Source organism: Nyctereutes procyonoides, unplaced genomic scaffold (assembly GCF_905146905.1).
Source record: "Nyctereutes procyonoides isolate TBG_1078 unplaced genomic scaffold, NYPRO_anot_genome, whole genome shotgun sequence".
Classification (NCBI taxonomy): Eukaryota; Metazoa; Chordata; class Mammalia; order Carnivora; family Canidae; genus Nyctereutes; species Nyctereutes procyonoides.
The window spans coordinates 14,046,208-14,065,343 of record NW_026575052.1 but is presented as its reverse complement, the minus strand read 5'-3'; the positions used below and the strand labels follow the sequence as shown (position 1 = coordinate 14,065,343).

General features: G+C 35.9%; 1 protein-coding gene across 16 annotated transcripts in view; it reads right to left on the bottom strand.

Annotated features, from left to right (window-relative positions):
• EPB41 (erythrocyte membrane protein band 4.1) overlaps window positions 1–19,136 on the bottom strand; it is a 199,597-nt gene that overhangs the window by 73,894 nt on the left and 106,567 nt on the right. For all 16 annotated transcript variants that reach the window (XM_055332346.1, XM_055332341.1, XM_055332340.1 and 13 more), the window contains exons 5-7: window positions 14,490–14,532; window positions 6,870–6,945; window positions 3,572–3,790 (exon numbers count right to left, since the gene is read on the bottom strand). In XM_055332346.1, the coding sequence (XP_055188321.1) occupies window positions 3,572–3,790; window positions 6,870–6,945; window positions 14,490–14,532 (338 nt within the window). The remainder of the gene's footprint in view (window positions 1–3,571; window positions 3,791–6,869; window positions 6,946–14,489; window positions 14,533–19,136) is intronic.

Sequence of the window (19,136 nt, the reverse complement as noted above, 5' to 3'; positions counted from 1 at the left end):
TATATTAATAAGTATGTGTGTATGTATGTGTGTGTGCCTACTTATACATCTATCTATAAGAAATCATGAGTTAGCATTGAAACCTCCAGTTTTAACACAATACTACAGTTTCTACCTCTTCATAATATGTATCTCCCTTCACTGATAGTAAAACACCTAACTCCCATTATCATTTATATATTGACTAATCTGATCAACACCTTGTTTATAACCAATCTCTCATTGCTGCAACTGACTCCTCCCTTACATGCATACCCTCTTCACCTTGACTGGACTCTGAACCCTCCCATGTGGGAGTGCTCCCCACACAGGGATGCCCTCCTTACCTCATTCAGGTTCTAACTCCTGGTGTTAGGTTACCCCTTTCATGGACAGCTTCATCTTGCCCAGGCTTTAATACCCTGTATCAGGTACCTCCCTATGTGGATGGCCTCCACCCCATATAGGCTTTACCACCATATGGATGCCCTTCTCAATATGCTCTGTCTCTGATAACTACCACCATATGCCTGCACATGACTATTCTCTTAATACTGTTTGAGCTCTGATTTCTCATGCCAGGCTGGCCCCCTACCCATGAATACTCTACTCTCTCCACCCTGCTGGGACCCCAATATATCAGTCAGACTGCTTCTCTGCATGGATGACTTTCTTGCTCTACCCTGCCTAATGGCAAAACAAATGTTTCAGGAAGCTTTTTCTAATTATAAAAATCATACAAATTCATTGTATAAGAACATGGAGGAGGAAAGAAAATCTCATAATCCCACTACCCACAGAACTGTACATGCAAATACAACACATATATTTTATAAATCTAATACCACAAATTAAATTTAAATTATTTTCAACTTAAAATTTTAAAGATCATGGTTTCTCCTAGATCTTCCAAAACTCTTGAAGTATAATAAACTAGCTGAGAAGAGGTTATATACCTCTAAGCCATTAAGAATTTATTCAGTACCACCTAATAATTTACCACTTGAAAGCTTACAGAAGTATCTAACTAGAAAGCTCTGGCACTGGTTAAAACTCTTGCTCATTAAAAAGAGAAATTAAAACAAAGTTTCTCTGTATTTATTTTCAGCAAGTGGGGTCCAGATACAGAGCCATTCAGTAAGTTCCAATGTTATGTGACAACCTTTTAATAATGTTTGTTACATCTCCTAATTAAGGACTGAGATTTCAAATAATTAAGTGGGAGACAACTGACAAGTTTACATATTTTCCTACTACCCATAAATGGAGGGCAATTAATTTTAAAGCTTGATTTGTTAGTATAAATTTATAGTGTTAATTATAACTTCAAAGTCTCTATCTGGGCAAAGGGCCACTAACTAAGTGTTTCGTGTATGTAGGCGGTCCTCTATTTATCTGAGAACAGGGTGGTATTTGCTTGTACTTTTCAATGCATAGTAAAATGCTTCTGCCTCAGTAGAAGTTTCTTTGGATTAGTAAAAATGCCATGTTGTTGAACATAATTAAAATTTCCATTTAGCTTTGTTTCTAAAAAAGTGCTAATCTTTCCAAAAAGAAGCAAGAAAATTCCAAGATATCAGACATCTAAATTTTCTAGTCATGGAGATCCATTATTGCTTAATTTCTATCCATATACCTAACAGAACATCAATTGGACCACATGTACCTGTCCCCTTTGAGGTCATTTCACTTATTTGGGTTTAAATTTTGTTAAGTTCCAAAAAGTAGTTCTGTAAACCCAGATTCATATCCATCACTTGTAAAATGGGTTTAAGAATTACTATTCTAGGGCAGCCCCGGTGGCGCAGCGGTTTAGCGCCGCCTGCAGCCCAGGGCATGATCCTGGAGTCCTGGGATCGAGTCCAGGTCAGGCTCTCTGCATGGAGCCTGCTTCTCCCTCTGCCTGTGTCTCTGCCTCTCTTTCTCTCTCTCTCTGCATTTCTATGAATAAATAAATAAAATCTTAAAAAAAAAGAATTACTATTCTAGCAAATACTCTCACTATATACTAGTCACTCTGCGAAGTACATCACATTTTTAACAATCACAAAATTCATATTACCCTTATTTTTCAGATAAGAAAACTAAAGCTTAGAGAGCTTAAATAATTTACTAAGAGTCTTAAAGTTAATAAGGAATAGAATCTGCGACACCTGAGTGGCTCAGCAGCTGAGTGCCTGCCTTTGCCTCAGAGCGTGATCCTGGATTCCTGGGTTCGAACCCCACATCAGGCTCCTTGCATAGAGCCTGCTTCTCCCTCTGCCTGTGTCTCTGCTTCTCTCTCTCTGTGTCTCTCATGAATAAATAAATAAGATCTTAAAAAAAAAAAAGGAATAGAATCTGAACTCAAAGTATGACAGGCTGATTCCAGAGCCCATGCTTCTATCTCACTGTCTAGTTCAGTGGTTCTCAAACTTTTTGACCTTAGGATCCCTTCACTTTCTTAACAATTATGGAGGACTCCAAAGAGCTTTTCTTTATGTGGGTTATATCTATCAATACTTACTACATTAGAAATTAAAACTAAGAAAATTTAAAAATACTTATTAAATCTTTAAAAAATAAGAGTAATAAGCTCATATTTTAACATTTGTAACTTTTTTATATGAAAAGTAACAATATTTTCCCAAAATGTAGTAAAAAAAGTGACATTGTTTCACATATTTACAAATTTTTTAAATATCTGGTTTAGAAGAAACCTGGATTCTCCTAATTCAGACTAACATAACTCAGGGTACTACTAACTCAAGGCAACATCAGACATCACGTTAATAAGCTAAGGCAGCCTGTAAAATTTAGCATTGGCAAGTCCCTCAAATAACCATGGGATGTCTAGTAGGAAGAAACACAAATTATGTTGGCACTTGAATATTAGCTAACACTTACTGAATTTTGACAAAGTGTAAGACACTGTATTAAGTTTTTCTACCCTTTCTAATCCTATCTGTCACCCTGTTTCCTCTGAAATGATATGCTCCATCATACATATAAGGAACCTGAGGCTTTGAGAGGTTAAGTGAATAACTCGAGGTCACAAGGCCAGAACCAAGCAGAGCCAAGATCTCAGCCTGACCTATGCTCTTGCTTTTGATCATTTTGTTATGACAACTCTCAACATCATCAATAATTTCCATGGAAAAAAGCAACAAATTAATAAAGATTTTTCAAAATACCTTCAGGGATTCCATCAGCTCTCTGAAGTCTATCCATGTACACAAGTCCTAAGAACCCCTGCTTTAACAGTCTTAAAGTACCTAACATAGAATAATAAGTTTAAAATCTGGGGGGTGGTGAGGAGGTAAAGCAACAATAGCTAACATTTATTGAGCAACTGCTATGTGTCAGACACAGTGCTTAGTGCTTTACACCTATTACCTCATTTAATTTTCATCCTGCAACACAACACCTGTTACTCTGATGAGAAAACTGAGGTTCAGAGGGCTTAAATGACTTGCTCAAAGTCAAACAGTGAAGGGGCCTGAGCTGACACTACAGCACCACATCCCCTCTACTGCAAACACTGATTCAAAACCAGGCCATAGTTTAAAATTATTGCCAAAACAAATACAGAAAAAACCCTGGAGACATTTACCTGTATGACTTATGCAGTTCCATGACCTTCTCTTCAAGTTCCTTGGTCTGATTTGGGGCCAGTTTAAAATCACTAACATATTCTGCACCATGAAGTTCTGGGTCATAGTCTCCCAGCTCAGACTGGATGGTGTAAGAACCTAATAATGCTAAGGTTGCAAAGGAACAGGGCAGACGTCCTGAAACTATGTCCTGTCGGAGCTGAAGGCATAAATAATATCTAGAGCCAAAAGAGAAAAAAATGTTACCATGTTAGCAACAACAAAAACAAAATATAGAGAAAGAGGAAGAAAAGCGGAGAGGGAGGGAAGAAGGAGAAAAACAAGAGATATTAAATAAATATGAGATAATATTAATAATTGTTCAATCTAGGTGGTGGGTATATGATTGTTCATCATACTATTATTTTTTCTTTTCTGTGTTTAAATTTTTTCCATGTAAAAAGTTAAACAATCCTGTAACTATGTTGGACTCATGTTTGGAAGGCAATTTAAAAAGAAAGAGGAAGTTGCTAAGAGTAGATCTTCAAAGTTCTCATCACCAGGAAAAACATTTTTGTAATTATGTATGGTGACGGTTGTGAACTAGACTTATTGTGGTGATCATTTCATAATATGTGCAAATATTGAATCATTATGCTATATGCTTGAAATTAATACAATGGCATATGTCATTTATATCTCAATAACAAAAAAGGAAGAAAAAGAAGAGGTAAAGTTGGGAAAAGTCTGACGGAGGAAAAGAAATTAATATTTAACCGAGTACATTAAGTACCATATACATATAGATTATCTCATCTAATTTTCACGAGAAAACTTAAGAGGTGGGTATCATTACCAGATTACAGATGGGGAGGGAGGCAGCCTCAAAAACTAAGTTTGCTCAATGTCATATAGTAATAAAGGCTGTTTGGCTCCAAAACTGGACTTCCTCTATCATACTGCTTTGCCAAATGTGTAGATACTGTCCTTCATATATAAAGATGGCATTATTGACACATTTTTACTAGGGTATGAACAGTTACAGTTCTCTTCCCCTCAAGATGGGCTAAGTTGTATGTAGCCTTCTACACACTATCATCTTGTAAGATTAATTCCACCTGTGTGCTAAATTACTGGGAATTCAGACTGGGGTCAACACTGTTCAGGAGAACAAACCAACTGAGTGCCCCTACATATGTTAGACACTCATCTCTGTCAGTATCATGTTTACACCTATGATCCTGACCTCCTTAGTCACTCTTTCTAGCTGAGCTAATACAGACTGTTTCACCAAACAGAAAAGCTGGGAGATATGATGACATTGTAAATTCCTGTACTAATTAGAATTATATTCTTGTTTTGACCATAATAAGATGTTGAATAATGTAGGCATCAACAATCGCTTTTGCTCTCTATGATTAGTCACATACATGTTTTTTAAAAAAAGAAGAATGCCAACCAAATCACAAGGATCTTAAACTCCTCTAAAATGTAGGTAATTAGCAAAGAATTTTAGGGATTTGTTCTGTTTTATACATAACCTCAATGAAGAAAGATGAATAAGAAGAGACAAGTATTGCTTGAGAAAAAGAAATCACCAAAACAATTTTTTCAGGCAGAGATGGCATCTCAACTTTAAGAATGTGCAAAGGATTAACTAGACAAAGAATAATCTTTTTATTTATTTTTTATTTTTTTTAAAGATAATTTATTTACTCAGAGAGAGAGAGAGCGAGCGAGAGAGAGGCAGAGACACAGGCAGAGGGAGAAGCAGGCTCCATGCAGGGAGCCTAACGTGGGACTTGATCCAGAGTCTCCAGGATCACACCCTAGGTTGCAGGTGGCGCTAAACCGCTGCACCACCGGGGCTGCCCAGAATAATTTTTTTAAAATTTCACTGTACTGGGGCAGCCCGGGTGGCTCAGCGGTTTAGCGCCGCCTTCAGCCCAGGGTCTGATCCTGGAGACCCAGGATCGAGTCTCACGTCAGGCTCCCTGCATGGAGCCTGCTTCTCCCTCTGCCTGTGTCTCTGCCTCTCTCTCTCTCTCTCTCTCTCTGTGTGTCTCTCATGAATGAATGAATAAATAAAATAAATGAAACAATTAAAAAATATTTCACTGTACTTATCAGACTTAGAGTTTACTTAGGCTATTCCCTTATTTGAGAAATCTGAAAACTGAAGTACAGAGACTGTATATTTGTCTGAAGACAGATAGTGGATAGCAAAATGAGAATTAGAATGCAGTTTCTCATAGCAACCAACAGTTCCACTGAACAAACATTTGCCAAGCACCTACTATGTATAAGGATCCACATAAGGTGTTATTGAGGGATCCCTGAGTGGCGCAGTGGTTTAGCGCCTGCCTTTGGCCCAGGGCGCGATCCTGGAGACCCGGATCGAATCCCGCATCGGGCTCCCGGTGCATGGAGCCTGCTTCTCCCTCTGCCTATGTCTCTGCCTCTCTCTCTCTCTCTCTCTGTGTGACTATCATAAATAAATAAATAAAGGTGTTATTGATATAAATATGTAAAGTAGTATTCTTTATAATATACTACTCTTCCATTTTATTTTTTAATTAATATTTACATAGAATCCAATTAAGGTCATTTTCCTAATATCAGGAAGTTTTTTTTCAAAGAGTACAAGATTTATTTTATAAATTGAGCTCAAAAATTACTGAGGAAGATTCAATTTATGAGGATTATGTACCTAATTATACACTTTAAAAGAGAAATGAGAAGAAATAATAACACACACATGAAATAATAATAATTCAGGGATGCCTGGGTGGCTCAGTGGTTGAGCATCTCTGCCTTTGGCTTAGAGTGTGATCCCAGGGTCCTGGGAGCGAGTGCCCTGCAGGGAGCCTGCTTCTCCCTCTGTCTATACCTCTGCCTCACTCTCTGTCTCTCATGAATAAATAAAATCTTAAAAATAATAATAATAATTCAGACTTCAGCTTTTTTGATCCCTATAACAGAAAACACGGGGAAAGAGTATTGAAAAGAGAAAGTAGCAGAGCTATTTTACCACTTATATTTTTGTCTTGCCCTTGGACGGCATGTGGTTTATAGGTGCCTTATACACAGCATGACATAGTAGCCACGATAAGTAAGGTTAATTCCCCTGCCAATTTCTTTCCAGCACATCACAGATATATGAGGCTTTTAGGCTCACTTATTTGCAAACCTGCCTTGAAGTGACCAGATACTTTCCATCCTATGTTTAATTCTCTTCAGTTCTAAACAGAAAAATTCCCAGAGCTTATGATAATGAGAATTACTTATTATATATTTAACTATTAATAAATTATTTACCTTGTTATATCTTCTGTCAACTGTGCTGGATCAGGTGGATAAAACTTTACATTAAATGTGAAATTCCAGGGGACACCTGTAAGAGTAAACAGAAAAAGAATTGTATGCTTATACCTAAGTTTGTGATTATTAGGAGTGCCTAGTATATTCAAAGTTTTTTTTCCTGTGGTTTTTTATTTTTAAATTTTATTTATATTCAATTAATTAAGATGTAGTATATTATTAGTTTCAGAGGTAGGGTCCAGTGATTCAACAGTCTTATATAATACTCAGTGCTCATTACATCACATGACGTCCTTAATGCCCAACACCCAGTTACCTCACCCCGGCCCCCCTCCAGCAACCCTCAGTTTGTTTCCTATGATTAAGAGTGCCCTTATGGTTTCTCTCCCTCTCTTGATTTTGTCTTTATTTTTTCCTCACTTCCCTTTGATCCTGTTTTGTTTCTTAAACTCCACATATGAGTAAGATCATATAATTGTCTCTCTGATTGACTTATTTTGCTTAGCCTAATACCCTGTAGGCCCATCCACATCATTGAAAATGGCAAGGTTTCATTTTTTCTTTTGATGGTTGAGTAGTAGTCATATTGGGTAAACACCTCCCAATTCTATTTCTATAAATATATAAGTATGCTTAAGTGTGGTCAGAATGATATATTTATAAGACATTGGTTGTAACAGCAAATATCTGGAGATAATCTAAACATATATTTATTTAGCAAGAGAAGATATATTTCCAAAATACACTGTTAAGTGAAAAAATATTGAGGTCAAGAACAGTACATATAGAAAACAACCATAAGGGGCACCTGGATGGCTCAGTTGGTTAAGCATCCAACTCTTGATTTTGCTCAGGTCATGATCTCAGGGCTGTGAGATCAAGCCCCGCATCAGGTTCCTTGCTCAGCACAGAGTATGCCTCTCTCTGTGCCTCTTCCCCCTTGCTCTCTCTAATAAATAAAAATCTTTCAAAAAGTAAAATTTAAATTAAAAAAAGCAACCATGAACATTAGGGGGTAGAAAGAAGTATATATTAGGGTACATTTATATATGCATAGACAATCTCTATAAGAATATATACTAAACCAGTTATAGGAGTTGGGAAACTAGGAAGGGGAACTTTTAGGAAGGAAAATGGAGAAGATAGGGAAAATAGGATGGAGACTTATTTTCACTGTATACTCTTTTATACCATTTGAATTTTGTAGGGGTACTACTTGTTAAATATAAACATTTAACTTTTCTAAAGGATAGCCTTTGTCTCCTCCCACTAAAATGCAAATTACTAAGCATAAGAACTTTTTTCTGTTTTATTTGGTGTGTATCCCTAGTGTCCAAACAGTGCTTGGTAGATCATAGATGCTCAAGAAATATTTGTTGAGTGAATGAGTAAAATAAAGTAACAGATCTCACAGCATTGTTATGAAGGTCATATGAGGATGCTACAGCTCCAGGAAAAAAAAAGTTACTAATATATTAAATTATCTATTAATCCAGATCCACCAATAACCTTATGTTACTAGAACAAATCAAATGAAAAGAAAAACACACACAAAACTTCTGCATTCTGACTGAATTTTTCTCTCCATTTAACCCAAAATAAGGAAGTTTAACTGTCTTAGAAATAACCATATCTAAACAGAAATGTCCCAATTATTAACTCTTTTACTTTTGTTAACAGTTAATCATAAGGAGAGGAACCCAAATTTTCAGTTCCCATTCTTTTCCATGTAAGAGATTCAAATTTAGATATTCAAGTTGCTAATGAAGATATTCAGGTTCACTGCAAACTAGCTCAGGGTTCAATGCAATAAAGAAACTAAAAAAGGTAATCACTTGGAATTAAAAAAATATTAAAGTTAAGCTTTTGTCAGTGACTGTTTCTAGAATAGGATACATACAATTAGTAATATCTTTTTTTTTTATGATAGTCACAGAGAGCGAGAGCGGGGGGGGGGGGGGCAGAGGGAGAAGCAGGCTCGATGCACCAGGAGCCCTACGTGGGATTCGATCCTGGGTCTACAGGATCGCGCCCTGGGCCAAAGGCAGGCGCTAAACCGCTGTGCCACCCAGGAGAATTAGTAATATCTTATGGAGAATGTTTAGTGGATAAAATGGTGGCTGGAAAAGGTCTAAAAAATCTTAACATTAAAATTTCTGCCTTCTAACTCAGCAACACTTCAGTGGCATTCCCAGCAAAGTGCATAACCTGAAGATTCATGTGCCATGGAAGAAAAATCAGACAGGCTCAAAGTGACCACTTAGAAGCAAATGTCTGGACTCTTCAAAACTATCAATGTTATAAAATACTTTAAAGATCTGGGAAAGTTCCAGGTCAAAAAACTAAAGAGATGTGCCAACTAAATGCAAAATATCACCATAGACTTTCTTTTGCTATAAAGAATATTACTGGGACAACTGATAAGGTCTATAGGTTGTAGTATTATTTCAATGTTAATTTCCTGCTTTTAATAACTATATTATAGCTATATAAGAAAATTCCTAGTTTTTAGAATATTTTTGGGGTAGAGAGGTATCATGACTGCAACTTATTATTGGTGAAATAGGTGAAATTCATATAATATTAACCATTTTAAAGTATACAATTCAGTATATTTAATGTACAATTCAGTGGCATTTAATACGTTGACAATGTTGTACATCATCTCCATCTAGTTTCAAAAACTTTTCATCATTCCCACAGGAGACTCTATATCCAGAGCACTCCCTTACCACCCTACACCCCAACCTTTGGCAACCACTAATCTGTTTTGTCTCTGTAGATCTACATATTCTGGATACTTCAATAAATGGAATCATGTATGACCTTTAAGATTTGGCTACTTTCACTTAATATAATATTTTCACTGTTCATCTATACAGTAGCATGTATAAGTATTTCCTTATTAAGGATAAGTAATATTCCACTCTGTAGATACCACATTTTGCTTACTCATTATCCATTGATGGACATTGGGTTGTTTCTCCCTTTTGTCTATTGTGAATAGTGTTGCTGCGATGCAACTTTAAAATGGTTCAGAAAAAAACATCTGTGTGTATATATATATATATATATATATACATATATGTATGTATGTAATTGGATAGATAAACAGAAAAGACGACAAAGCAAATGTAGTAAAAATATTAACATTTGAGGAATCTTAGTAAAGGACATTCAGGAATTCTTTGTCGCAGTCTTTCAACTTTCTATTAAGTCTGGAATTATTATGCTGAGTGAAGTAAGTCAATTGGAGAAGGACAAACAGTGTATGTTCTCATTCATTTGGGGAATATGAATAATAGTGAAGGGGAATATAAGGGAAGGGAGAAGAAATGTGTGGGAGATATCAGAAAGGGACACAGAACATAAAGACTTCTAACTCTGGGAAATGAACTAGGGGTGGTGGAAGGGGAGGAGGGCGGGGGGTGGGGGTGAATGGGTGACGGGCACGGAGGGGGACACTTGACGGGATGAGCACTGGGTGTTATTCTGTATGTTGGTAAATTGAACAATAAAAATTAATTTATAAAAAAAAAGTCTGGAATTATGTCAAAAATATTTTAAATTAATAATTGAAAAAAATTCCTGCCTTCTAAGGACACAGGAAACTAAGAACTCTGATTTACTGTTACTGGCAAACTGTTACGATCAGTGTGAAGGATGGCAGTTTGGCAATGTCTGGTAAAGCATACCCTATAATCTAGCAATTCCACTTTTCGGTATACATCCTTAATCAAGTATTTTTTAAACTGTGGATCATGATCCATTGTGAAATCAGTTTAGTAGGTCAAAAACAGCATTTTAAAAAATGAAGTAGAATACAAATAGATCAGAGCATGTCCTTCATAGTAAAGACTAAGAATTGTTTTGTGAAATTTTCTTTTCAACTGAGATGAATTTCAAAAATCATATTGAGTAAGAAAAGCAAGACACAAGTTAGCTATTCTGTAATTAAATTCATATGTTCAAAAGGTAAAGCAACATTTTTAGATATATATTCATAGGTAGTAAAAACTATTTAAAAAATACAGTGAAAGCATTAAAACAAAATTTGGGACAGTTGTGACCTCTTGCAGGGAAAGGAGAGAAGATGCATTTATAAGGGGTACACCTATAGAATTTTTAAAAACTAATTTATGTAAGTTATTTATCTGTATTTTTCAGAATACATAGAAGGCATAAGGATTTCTCTCTTTTTTTTCTTTCTTTCCTTTTTTTTGAAGGTATAAGGACTTGTTTTTGCTCTGCACTACAGAGCAAAGGCACAGAGGGGGACAGCCACATTGAGTAGGGGAGCTCTCTCTTATTCAGAACCAGGGAATTAAGCTGGGAGGAGAGAGAGATACTGACAAACCTCCAAAAAAGACTCAAATGGATGAATGGGTCTGAGGGAAATTTCAGAAAAACAGACACAGCAATATTATCTACAGTATATAGGTATGGATATATAAGAAAAAAACATAAAAACATGGACTGAATCACCCCAAACTCATGAAAATAGATATCTATGGCCAGGGAGAAAGGAAGATATGACTAGGAGGAAAACAAAAAAGACAAAACTTAGTCTCCATATTTTATTATATGTTTTTAATATGGAAACATCTTTCTAGTGAATATCTATTTCAATTTTATTTATTTTTTTAATGTTTTGCAGTGCTTTGTTTTTTTTAATTGAAATATTCTTTATATAGTCTGCATGCTTATTTGTATATCAGTTGCACGTTTCTTTTCTTAAAGTGTGTCTTATTTCAATTTTAGATATTCATTTTTTTAATTATCTTTCTAGGAACTTACCTACAGGAACATATATTTGCATGCACTTATATAAGTTATATAAGTGAACTCAAACTTATATAAATGTTCACTGCAACCTTGTTTGTAATAGCAAACTATTGAGAATAACCCAAAATGTCCATCAAAAGGACTGCTTATATATATATTGTGCTACAACTATGTAATCATTACAAAAATTCTTAAACAAAATAAATTTATATATGTTGGAATGAAGAATACTCCATTATGTTAAATTAAAATTATGTTATGTTAAATTATGTCAAATTAAAAATATTTAAATTATGTTAAATTTAAAATATTGGTTACATTTTTTATTAAATACATATAAAATATACCTATTAAATACATATTTATGTAAAATATGCATAGTAAGGTATAATATGCATATAAAATAAATATGTATTAAATGCATATTTATATTAAAATAATGTGTATATCTATGTACACTCAGAACATCTCTGGAAAGAACACAAGGAATTAAAGGATGGGGTAAAAGGGTGATTTACCTTGCATCTGATTCATCTATATCTTTTAATTTTATTCCATGTATATATATCACCTATTTAAAGAAACTTTTAACTATATATACCATAATACATACTGCATATATAATATAATGAAATATATAATATATAACAATGTACAGTAGTCCCCCCTTATCCATGGTAAACCATGATCTGGAAGCAGATGATCCTGCTGATATATAGTCAGAAGATCAATGGTAGCCTAAGACTAGGCCACAATGCCTGCATCATTCACCTCGCTTCATCTCATCACACAGGCATTTTTTTTTAAAGATTTTATTTATTTATTCATGAGAGACACAAAGAGAGAGAGAGAGAGAGGCAGAGACATAGGCAGAGGGAGAAGCAGGCTCTATGCAGGGAGCCCAAAGAGGGACTCAATCCCTGGACCCCAGGATCACACCCTGAGCCGAAGGCAGATGCTCAACTGCTGAGCCACCCAGGCATCCCTTATCACAGAGGCATTTTATCACACCACATTATCATAGGAAGGGTGAGTACAGTACTATACAATATTTTGAGAGAGTAACCACATTCATATAATTTTATTACAGTATTTTGTTATAGTTGTTCTATTTTATTATTGTTGTCATTAATCTCTTACTGTGCCTAATTTATAAATTAAACTTTATCAAGATACATATGTATAGGAAAAAACAATATATATAGGGTTTAATTCTATCTGCAATTTCAGGCATCTAACGGGAAACCTGGAATGTATCTCCTGTGGACATGGTGGGGGACAAGAATACTGTTTAGCATAATTCTATTTTTGAAAGCCAAAACATATATACCTAGAAAAAAATCTTGTAGCTTATGTTAACTTAACAGTGATTGTATCTAGAGGATAGAATTTAGGGGACTTTTACTTTCTCCATGATATTTTTCCATAATGTTTAAGTCTTTCACAATGGGTATATATTATGAGTGTGATGAAAAATATTTAAAAAAAAAAAACAAAATCTTTGCAATACATAAGTGTCGAACTTCTCTTTGGCTTAATGTTTACATTTTCACTCCCTGTTTAAGTTTGTGCCATAGACAAGGTTTTCCTTTCATATGTTAAAGGAAGGTTTTTATGATTTTTGTAATTTTTTTTATGAAACAAGTTCTTTTTCTTAGCAAGATTTTTTTCCATAGCCAGAGGGATAATCTACCTGATACCCTTCTCCACTCATTATATATTCTGTTTTAACTTTTCCTCCTAATCAATCTTCTTGTATAATCATTTGCTCCTGAGTAATATTGAGTATTAAAAGAATTTTCATTGAAAGGGACTTGGAGTTAACGTTTTTCTTGTTATGCCTCAAATATTCCAAAAATTTATTGTTCTGACTTCCATTTTATTCTTTCTTTCTTCCTCTTTTTTTTTTTTTGCTTTGCATTTTAAAATAACATTTTATAGGCAAAGAACAAATATGGAGAGTTGCTAATACAAAGGAGTATTCTGTTTCCCTATCTCAAGGAATACAAATTATAAATAGTGTCTAAAGGAAAACATTTCACAACAGCAAGATTGTTTTAAGGAACAAATGAAAAATAAAATTTGTTTTCAGGTAATAGAGTTAAAACTTACTAACCATGATGAATAATCTCTATTGCAGTTCCTAGAAGTTTCCTTAAAAATAAACTAAACTAAAAGGACATTTAGTTATAAATAGGAGAAAAAGAGTCTCCACCGCTTAGCTAGCCATTTGGGCCTGGAGCTACAAAATACTATTCTATACTTTATTCAACCTAGAAATATTTATCTCAGGACAGCAGTCTGAGCAGGAGGGTACAACAGTAATATATACTAGAAGGCTTGGAGCAGGAGAAAAAACACAATGTCAGAGGGCCATTGGCAAAAGAAGAACTGTTTGGAAGAAGACTTGAAAATGGACAAAAAGAACTACAGAGAGGAAAATATGAAGAAGGTTAGAATGCAATAGTCCAGAACAGTTTAAAAGGAACAGGACCAGGCAGCAAACTCCTTTGAGAATTGACTCCCATATCTTTTTTCTCTTCTCATCTTTGTTCTTCTCTAACTTGTTTTTCTCAACCATTCCAATCTTCCCCAATTTTGCCTAGTGGTGAAGAAAAAAAAATCAAGCTCTGACCTACATCTCAATTGTGTCCACCTCTGCTGTATCTTTCTATCATGGAATCTCCTCCTTCCAAGGGAAGGCTTTATCTCACTTTCAGAGCCACCTGCCATACCCAGGATTCTAAAGTGACTCATAGCCAGAAAACGGGTGAAAATCCTCTGACCTACTAAAAGAAAGAAAGAACTATAAAAAGGGCTATATTCACTTACCACGAACCTGCTTTTTTATTTCTTTGGCAGAATCCAGCCACGTCTGTAAAAAGAAGAAAAAGCATTCAGAGCTCCAAAACACACAAACCACAGAGTACCAGAGCAGAATTACTGACCATCTTCGAGTAAGAGCCTCCAGGTCAAACTACATTTCCGATATTCTCTGCATTAACTTCACAAAGCATAGTAAATCTGAGCAGAGAAGTAGGGGGCCAGACAGGCTTGAATCCCAGCTCCACTACTTCCTAGGTGAGTGATTTTAGGCATCTCTGTATCTCAGTTTTCTCATCTACCAGAGGAAATTAAATTGCGATACTAGTAGTAGGGCTTATCTCACAGACTTATTGTCAAGATTATAAATGAGTTCATACATGTAAAGCATTTAGTAAACAAAAAATGCTAAATAAGCATTTGCTATTTTTATCATTCTGTAAAGAACAGTAGAGATATAACCAAGATTAATAAACATCACCCCGATCTTATTTTTGCCTCTAACTCTGACCTCCAATCTCATTTAAGTTTTCTATGTCAACACAGCATCAGGTACATGTTTCATGCTCAGTTAATATTTACCGGATGAATGATTAAGTTGTTTTCCCTGACTACTCTTTCCCACACTAATCTCTCCTTTTACCATTCTCCAACTCCACTTAGAGTCTACACATCATTAGGGCAGGGTTCCTCGACTCATGGTGGACCATGCAAAATAATGGCACTTAAAAAGAGCCTCACTATTAACATCTTCTGTAGGCTCCCTGGGAAATGTTTAAAGACAGAAATTTCTAAATTGTTTAAAGTATTTCTTTAAATATTTTATTTATTTATTCATGAGAGACACAGAGAGAGAGGCAGAGACATAAGCAGAGGGAGAAGAAGGCTCCCTGTGGGGGGAGCCTGACGCAGGACTGATGATGCCCTGAGCTAAAGGCAGACACTCAACTGCTGAGCCACCGAGGCACCCTTGTTTATTGTCATTCATATAAGGACAGACAGAAAAGTACCTAAAATATAAGTGTATAGATCAATAACTTATCAAAGTGAACACATAAGTTTAACATTATCAGCACCCAGGAGCCCCTCTCCTACTTCCTCCCAATCCCTCTCCATTCCCTCCTCCAAAAGGTTTAAAACTGGATTTTAGTGTTATTTAGAAAATACCTTCCTCTATAAACAAAGACAAAAGGTACAAGGTTACCATCCTATTTGCCCTGCCCAAGAAATGAATTTGAACACCACAGTCTTATATTTGATTATATACTACTTAAACTGTTGTATAAAAGTAGTCAACACAATAGACAATAAGCACAGGAGTGAGGATTAATTTCCTTTTCTCTCCCCTCTCCCCACTATTAACACAAAGAGTAACAAATATGTATTAAAATATACAACTTATTATAAAATTGTTCCTTAGAATAAAAACTAAACACACACTTGTTTAACCCTTGTCAGAAAGCCAATAACCCTCATTTCTCATTATGATTAAAGAACTTTAAGTTGCTGTAGGCCCAAAGGCAAAGGAAGACTTCAAAAGCACCAATTAATAAGTTTCATGTAACCTCTGAGAATCATCGTTTATACCACGCAATCCAAAACTCTTAACAAAGGCTACTTCTTACCACTTTGGAATAAAACATCTCTCACCATAATGAGGCAACTCTATATTTTCCACTATTTTTTAGACAAAGCTCCCAAAGTAACCTGAAGCTTTCAAGTTTCTTAAAGGGATTCTTCAGCCATTCTATGACTCTGGAGCAAGAATTACCACTAATTTGACATAAAGAGAGCAAACCCAGATTTGTGTCAATCACATGTGACTCCAGGGTATAAGTGACCTTACAGAACAAATTATTATTGCTTCTGTATCTAGACCTCCAAATCCAAATAAAAAACAATGTGTAAAAGATAAAAATCAATGTATACAAGAATAGGTATTTTTACACTCAATTTAAATGATTCAATTCACAGCATTTTATTTAGCCAACAAATATTTGAGGAATGCCCCCATGTGCTAAGCACTACAGTTTCAAAAAAGGATTTAAAAATAGCACTTGTCTTCAAGGAGCTGTCGGTCTAATGAAAGAGGTAAATAGTGAACAATTGATTTGTTTGTTCTAGGTGTGAAAATGATGATGACAGGGATCCCTGGGTGGTGCAGCGGTTTAGCGCCTGTCTTTGGCCCAGGGCGCGATCCTGGAGACCCGGGGTCGAATCCCACGTCGGGCTCCTGGTGCATGGAGCCTGCTTCTCCCTCTGCCTATGTCTCTGCCTCTCTCTCTCATTCTGTGTGACTATCATAAATAAATAAAAAATATATATATAAAAAAAGAAAATGATGATGACAGCAATGTGTGAGAGAACACAGGGTATGAACACAGGGTGTTCTAGTAGCACAGGGGAGGTGCACCAGAATGGACTGGGGATAAAAGGCAGTTAGGAAATGTTCTCAAAAGAACTGTGTCTTCGTGGACAAACAAGAGTTAACCAGGCAAATAGAAGAGGAAGTCACAGGGTATAAGAGAACATGACACATCACAGTTGCTATATATAGGTGAGCATATCTGGAACACATAGGTGAGAAGAGGAGATACAGAATGGAAGAGAATGGTAAGAGATCATGGAAGACACTATTTCACAGTAAGAAACTTGGACTGTATCAGGTTTCAGGCAAGGGGGAAGCCATTGAAGGATTTAAAATAAAGGAGTGACATGAATTAAAGGAAGCAGGACTATAGAAAGGGAGACCACATGAGAGGTTGTTGAGAATACCTGTAGTACAGGAAGAGAATAATGGTTATGGGTATAGACTTTGAAGTCAGTCTTGAGTTTGAATCCTGTCTCAATCTCTCTACCATTTACTAGCTGTGTAACCTTATAGAAGATCATCAAAATCTCAATTTTCTCATATATAAAATTGGGATAAAACTACCCTCCTCAGGGTGCCTGGATGGCTCAGTCAGTTAAGCATCTGACTCTTGGTTTCAGCTCAGGTCATGATCTTGGGGTCTTGGAATCAAGTCCCATGCCGAGTTCCCTGCTCAGCATGGAGTCGGCTTGAGAATTCTCTTTCTTCCTCTGTCCCTCCCTCCACTCTTTTTCTCTCTAAAATAAATAAATGAATCTTTTTTTTTAACCTACTTTCCTGATAGAGTTTTTATGGATTATTTGATGTATATAAGAAGCACATAACCAGCACTCAATTAATTGTGCTAATACTGATGATAAAAAGGGCTTGAAAAAAATGAAGTCTATGGGACAGAGAAGAAAGATATTTAGAAGCTAGGATGCCTGAGTAGATGGAATACACGGGAAGGATGACAAGAGTTGGTAAGGTATAAAGGCAAAGGATCATCCCCAATCTGCCCCATATAGACGATAGATGAAACCATGAAAAATAAAAATAAAAATTACAGTGAACACACAGTAGAGTGAAAAGAAAGAAACTCAAGATAGACCTTCGGGGGAACGCTTGCATTCAAGGCATGGGGAAAGGATGGAGAACTGAGCAGTAAACGGAGATGGAATGACCAACACAGTAGGAAGAAAACAGGAGAGACTCTGGTATCCTAGTATCTCAAGAACAGAAAGCTTCAAGGATGGGTAGACAAGATCATCATTGCTGCAAAATGGACAAGTAACATAAGGATAAAAAACTCAGATTCTTCTTGCCAAGAGTAGTTTCATTAGAGTGATAAGGGTAGAAATCAAAATGCAGTGAGTCATTCTAAGCGCAGATGTGGCACAGCTGAACTCTCATCCAGTACTGGCGGAGTGTCAACCTAGTAACACCACTGTGGAAAACTGTCTGATACTATCCTCTAAAGCTGAATAAATGTGTTCTCTATAACCCAGCAATTCTCTTTAGGAACACATCCAACAGAAATGTATATGACAAGATGTGCATTAGGGGCCCATGCATGGCTCAATTTGATTAGGTGTCCGACTCCTGCTCTTGGCTCAGGTCATGATCTCAGGATTCCCACTGAGCATGGAGCCTGCTTGGGATTCTCTTTCCCTCGCCTCTGCCTTCCCCTCTCCCACTCTCTCTCTCTAAAGAGAAAAAAGATGTGCATTAAAAGACATGTACCAGAATGTTCCTTAACAGCAGTATTCTTAAAAGCCCAAACTATATACAAGCCAAACATCCATCAACAGTAGAATACATAAATTATGGTATACTCAAACAATAAACTTTTAATACAGAAACGAGAATGAATGAACTACTGCTACTCACAACATGGATGAATCTCAAAAATACTGAACAAAATAAAAGTTATATCTAAGAGAACATATATATGATTTCATTTTTACAACATAGTTTAAAAACAGGCAAAGCTAACTGATGGTGATAGATGTCAGGAACATATCTGTTAGTTTTAAAGGGTGGGATGGGAGTAATGACTGTTTGGGGATGGAGGTAGTGACTGGAAGGTGGCCCAAAAGGGGATTCTGAAGTCCTGGTAATGTTTATTTTCTTAATCTTGGGAGTATTTACACAGATGTGTTCACTTTATAAAATTCTTTGAAATATGCATGATGATTTACATATTTTCCAATGTTAGACTAATAGGCAGTGAGGAACTAGAGACAGTTATATGTAAACTAATTTCTCAAGAGAATTTTTTTTTTTTTAAAGGGGATTTCTGGGTG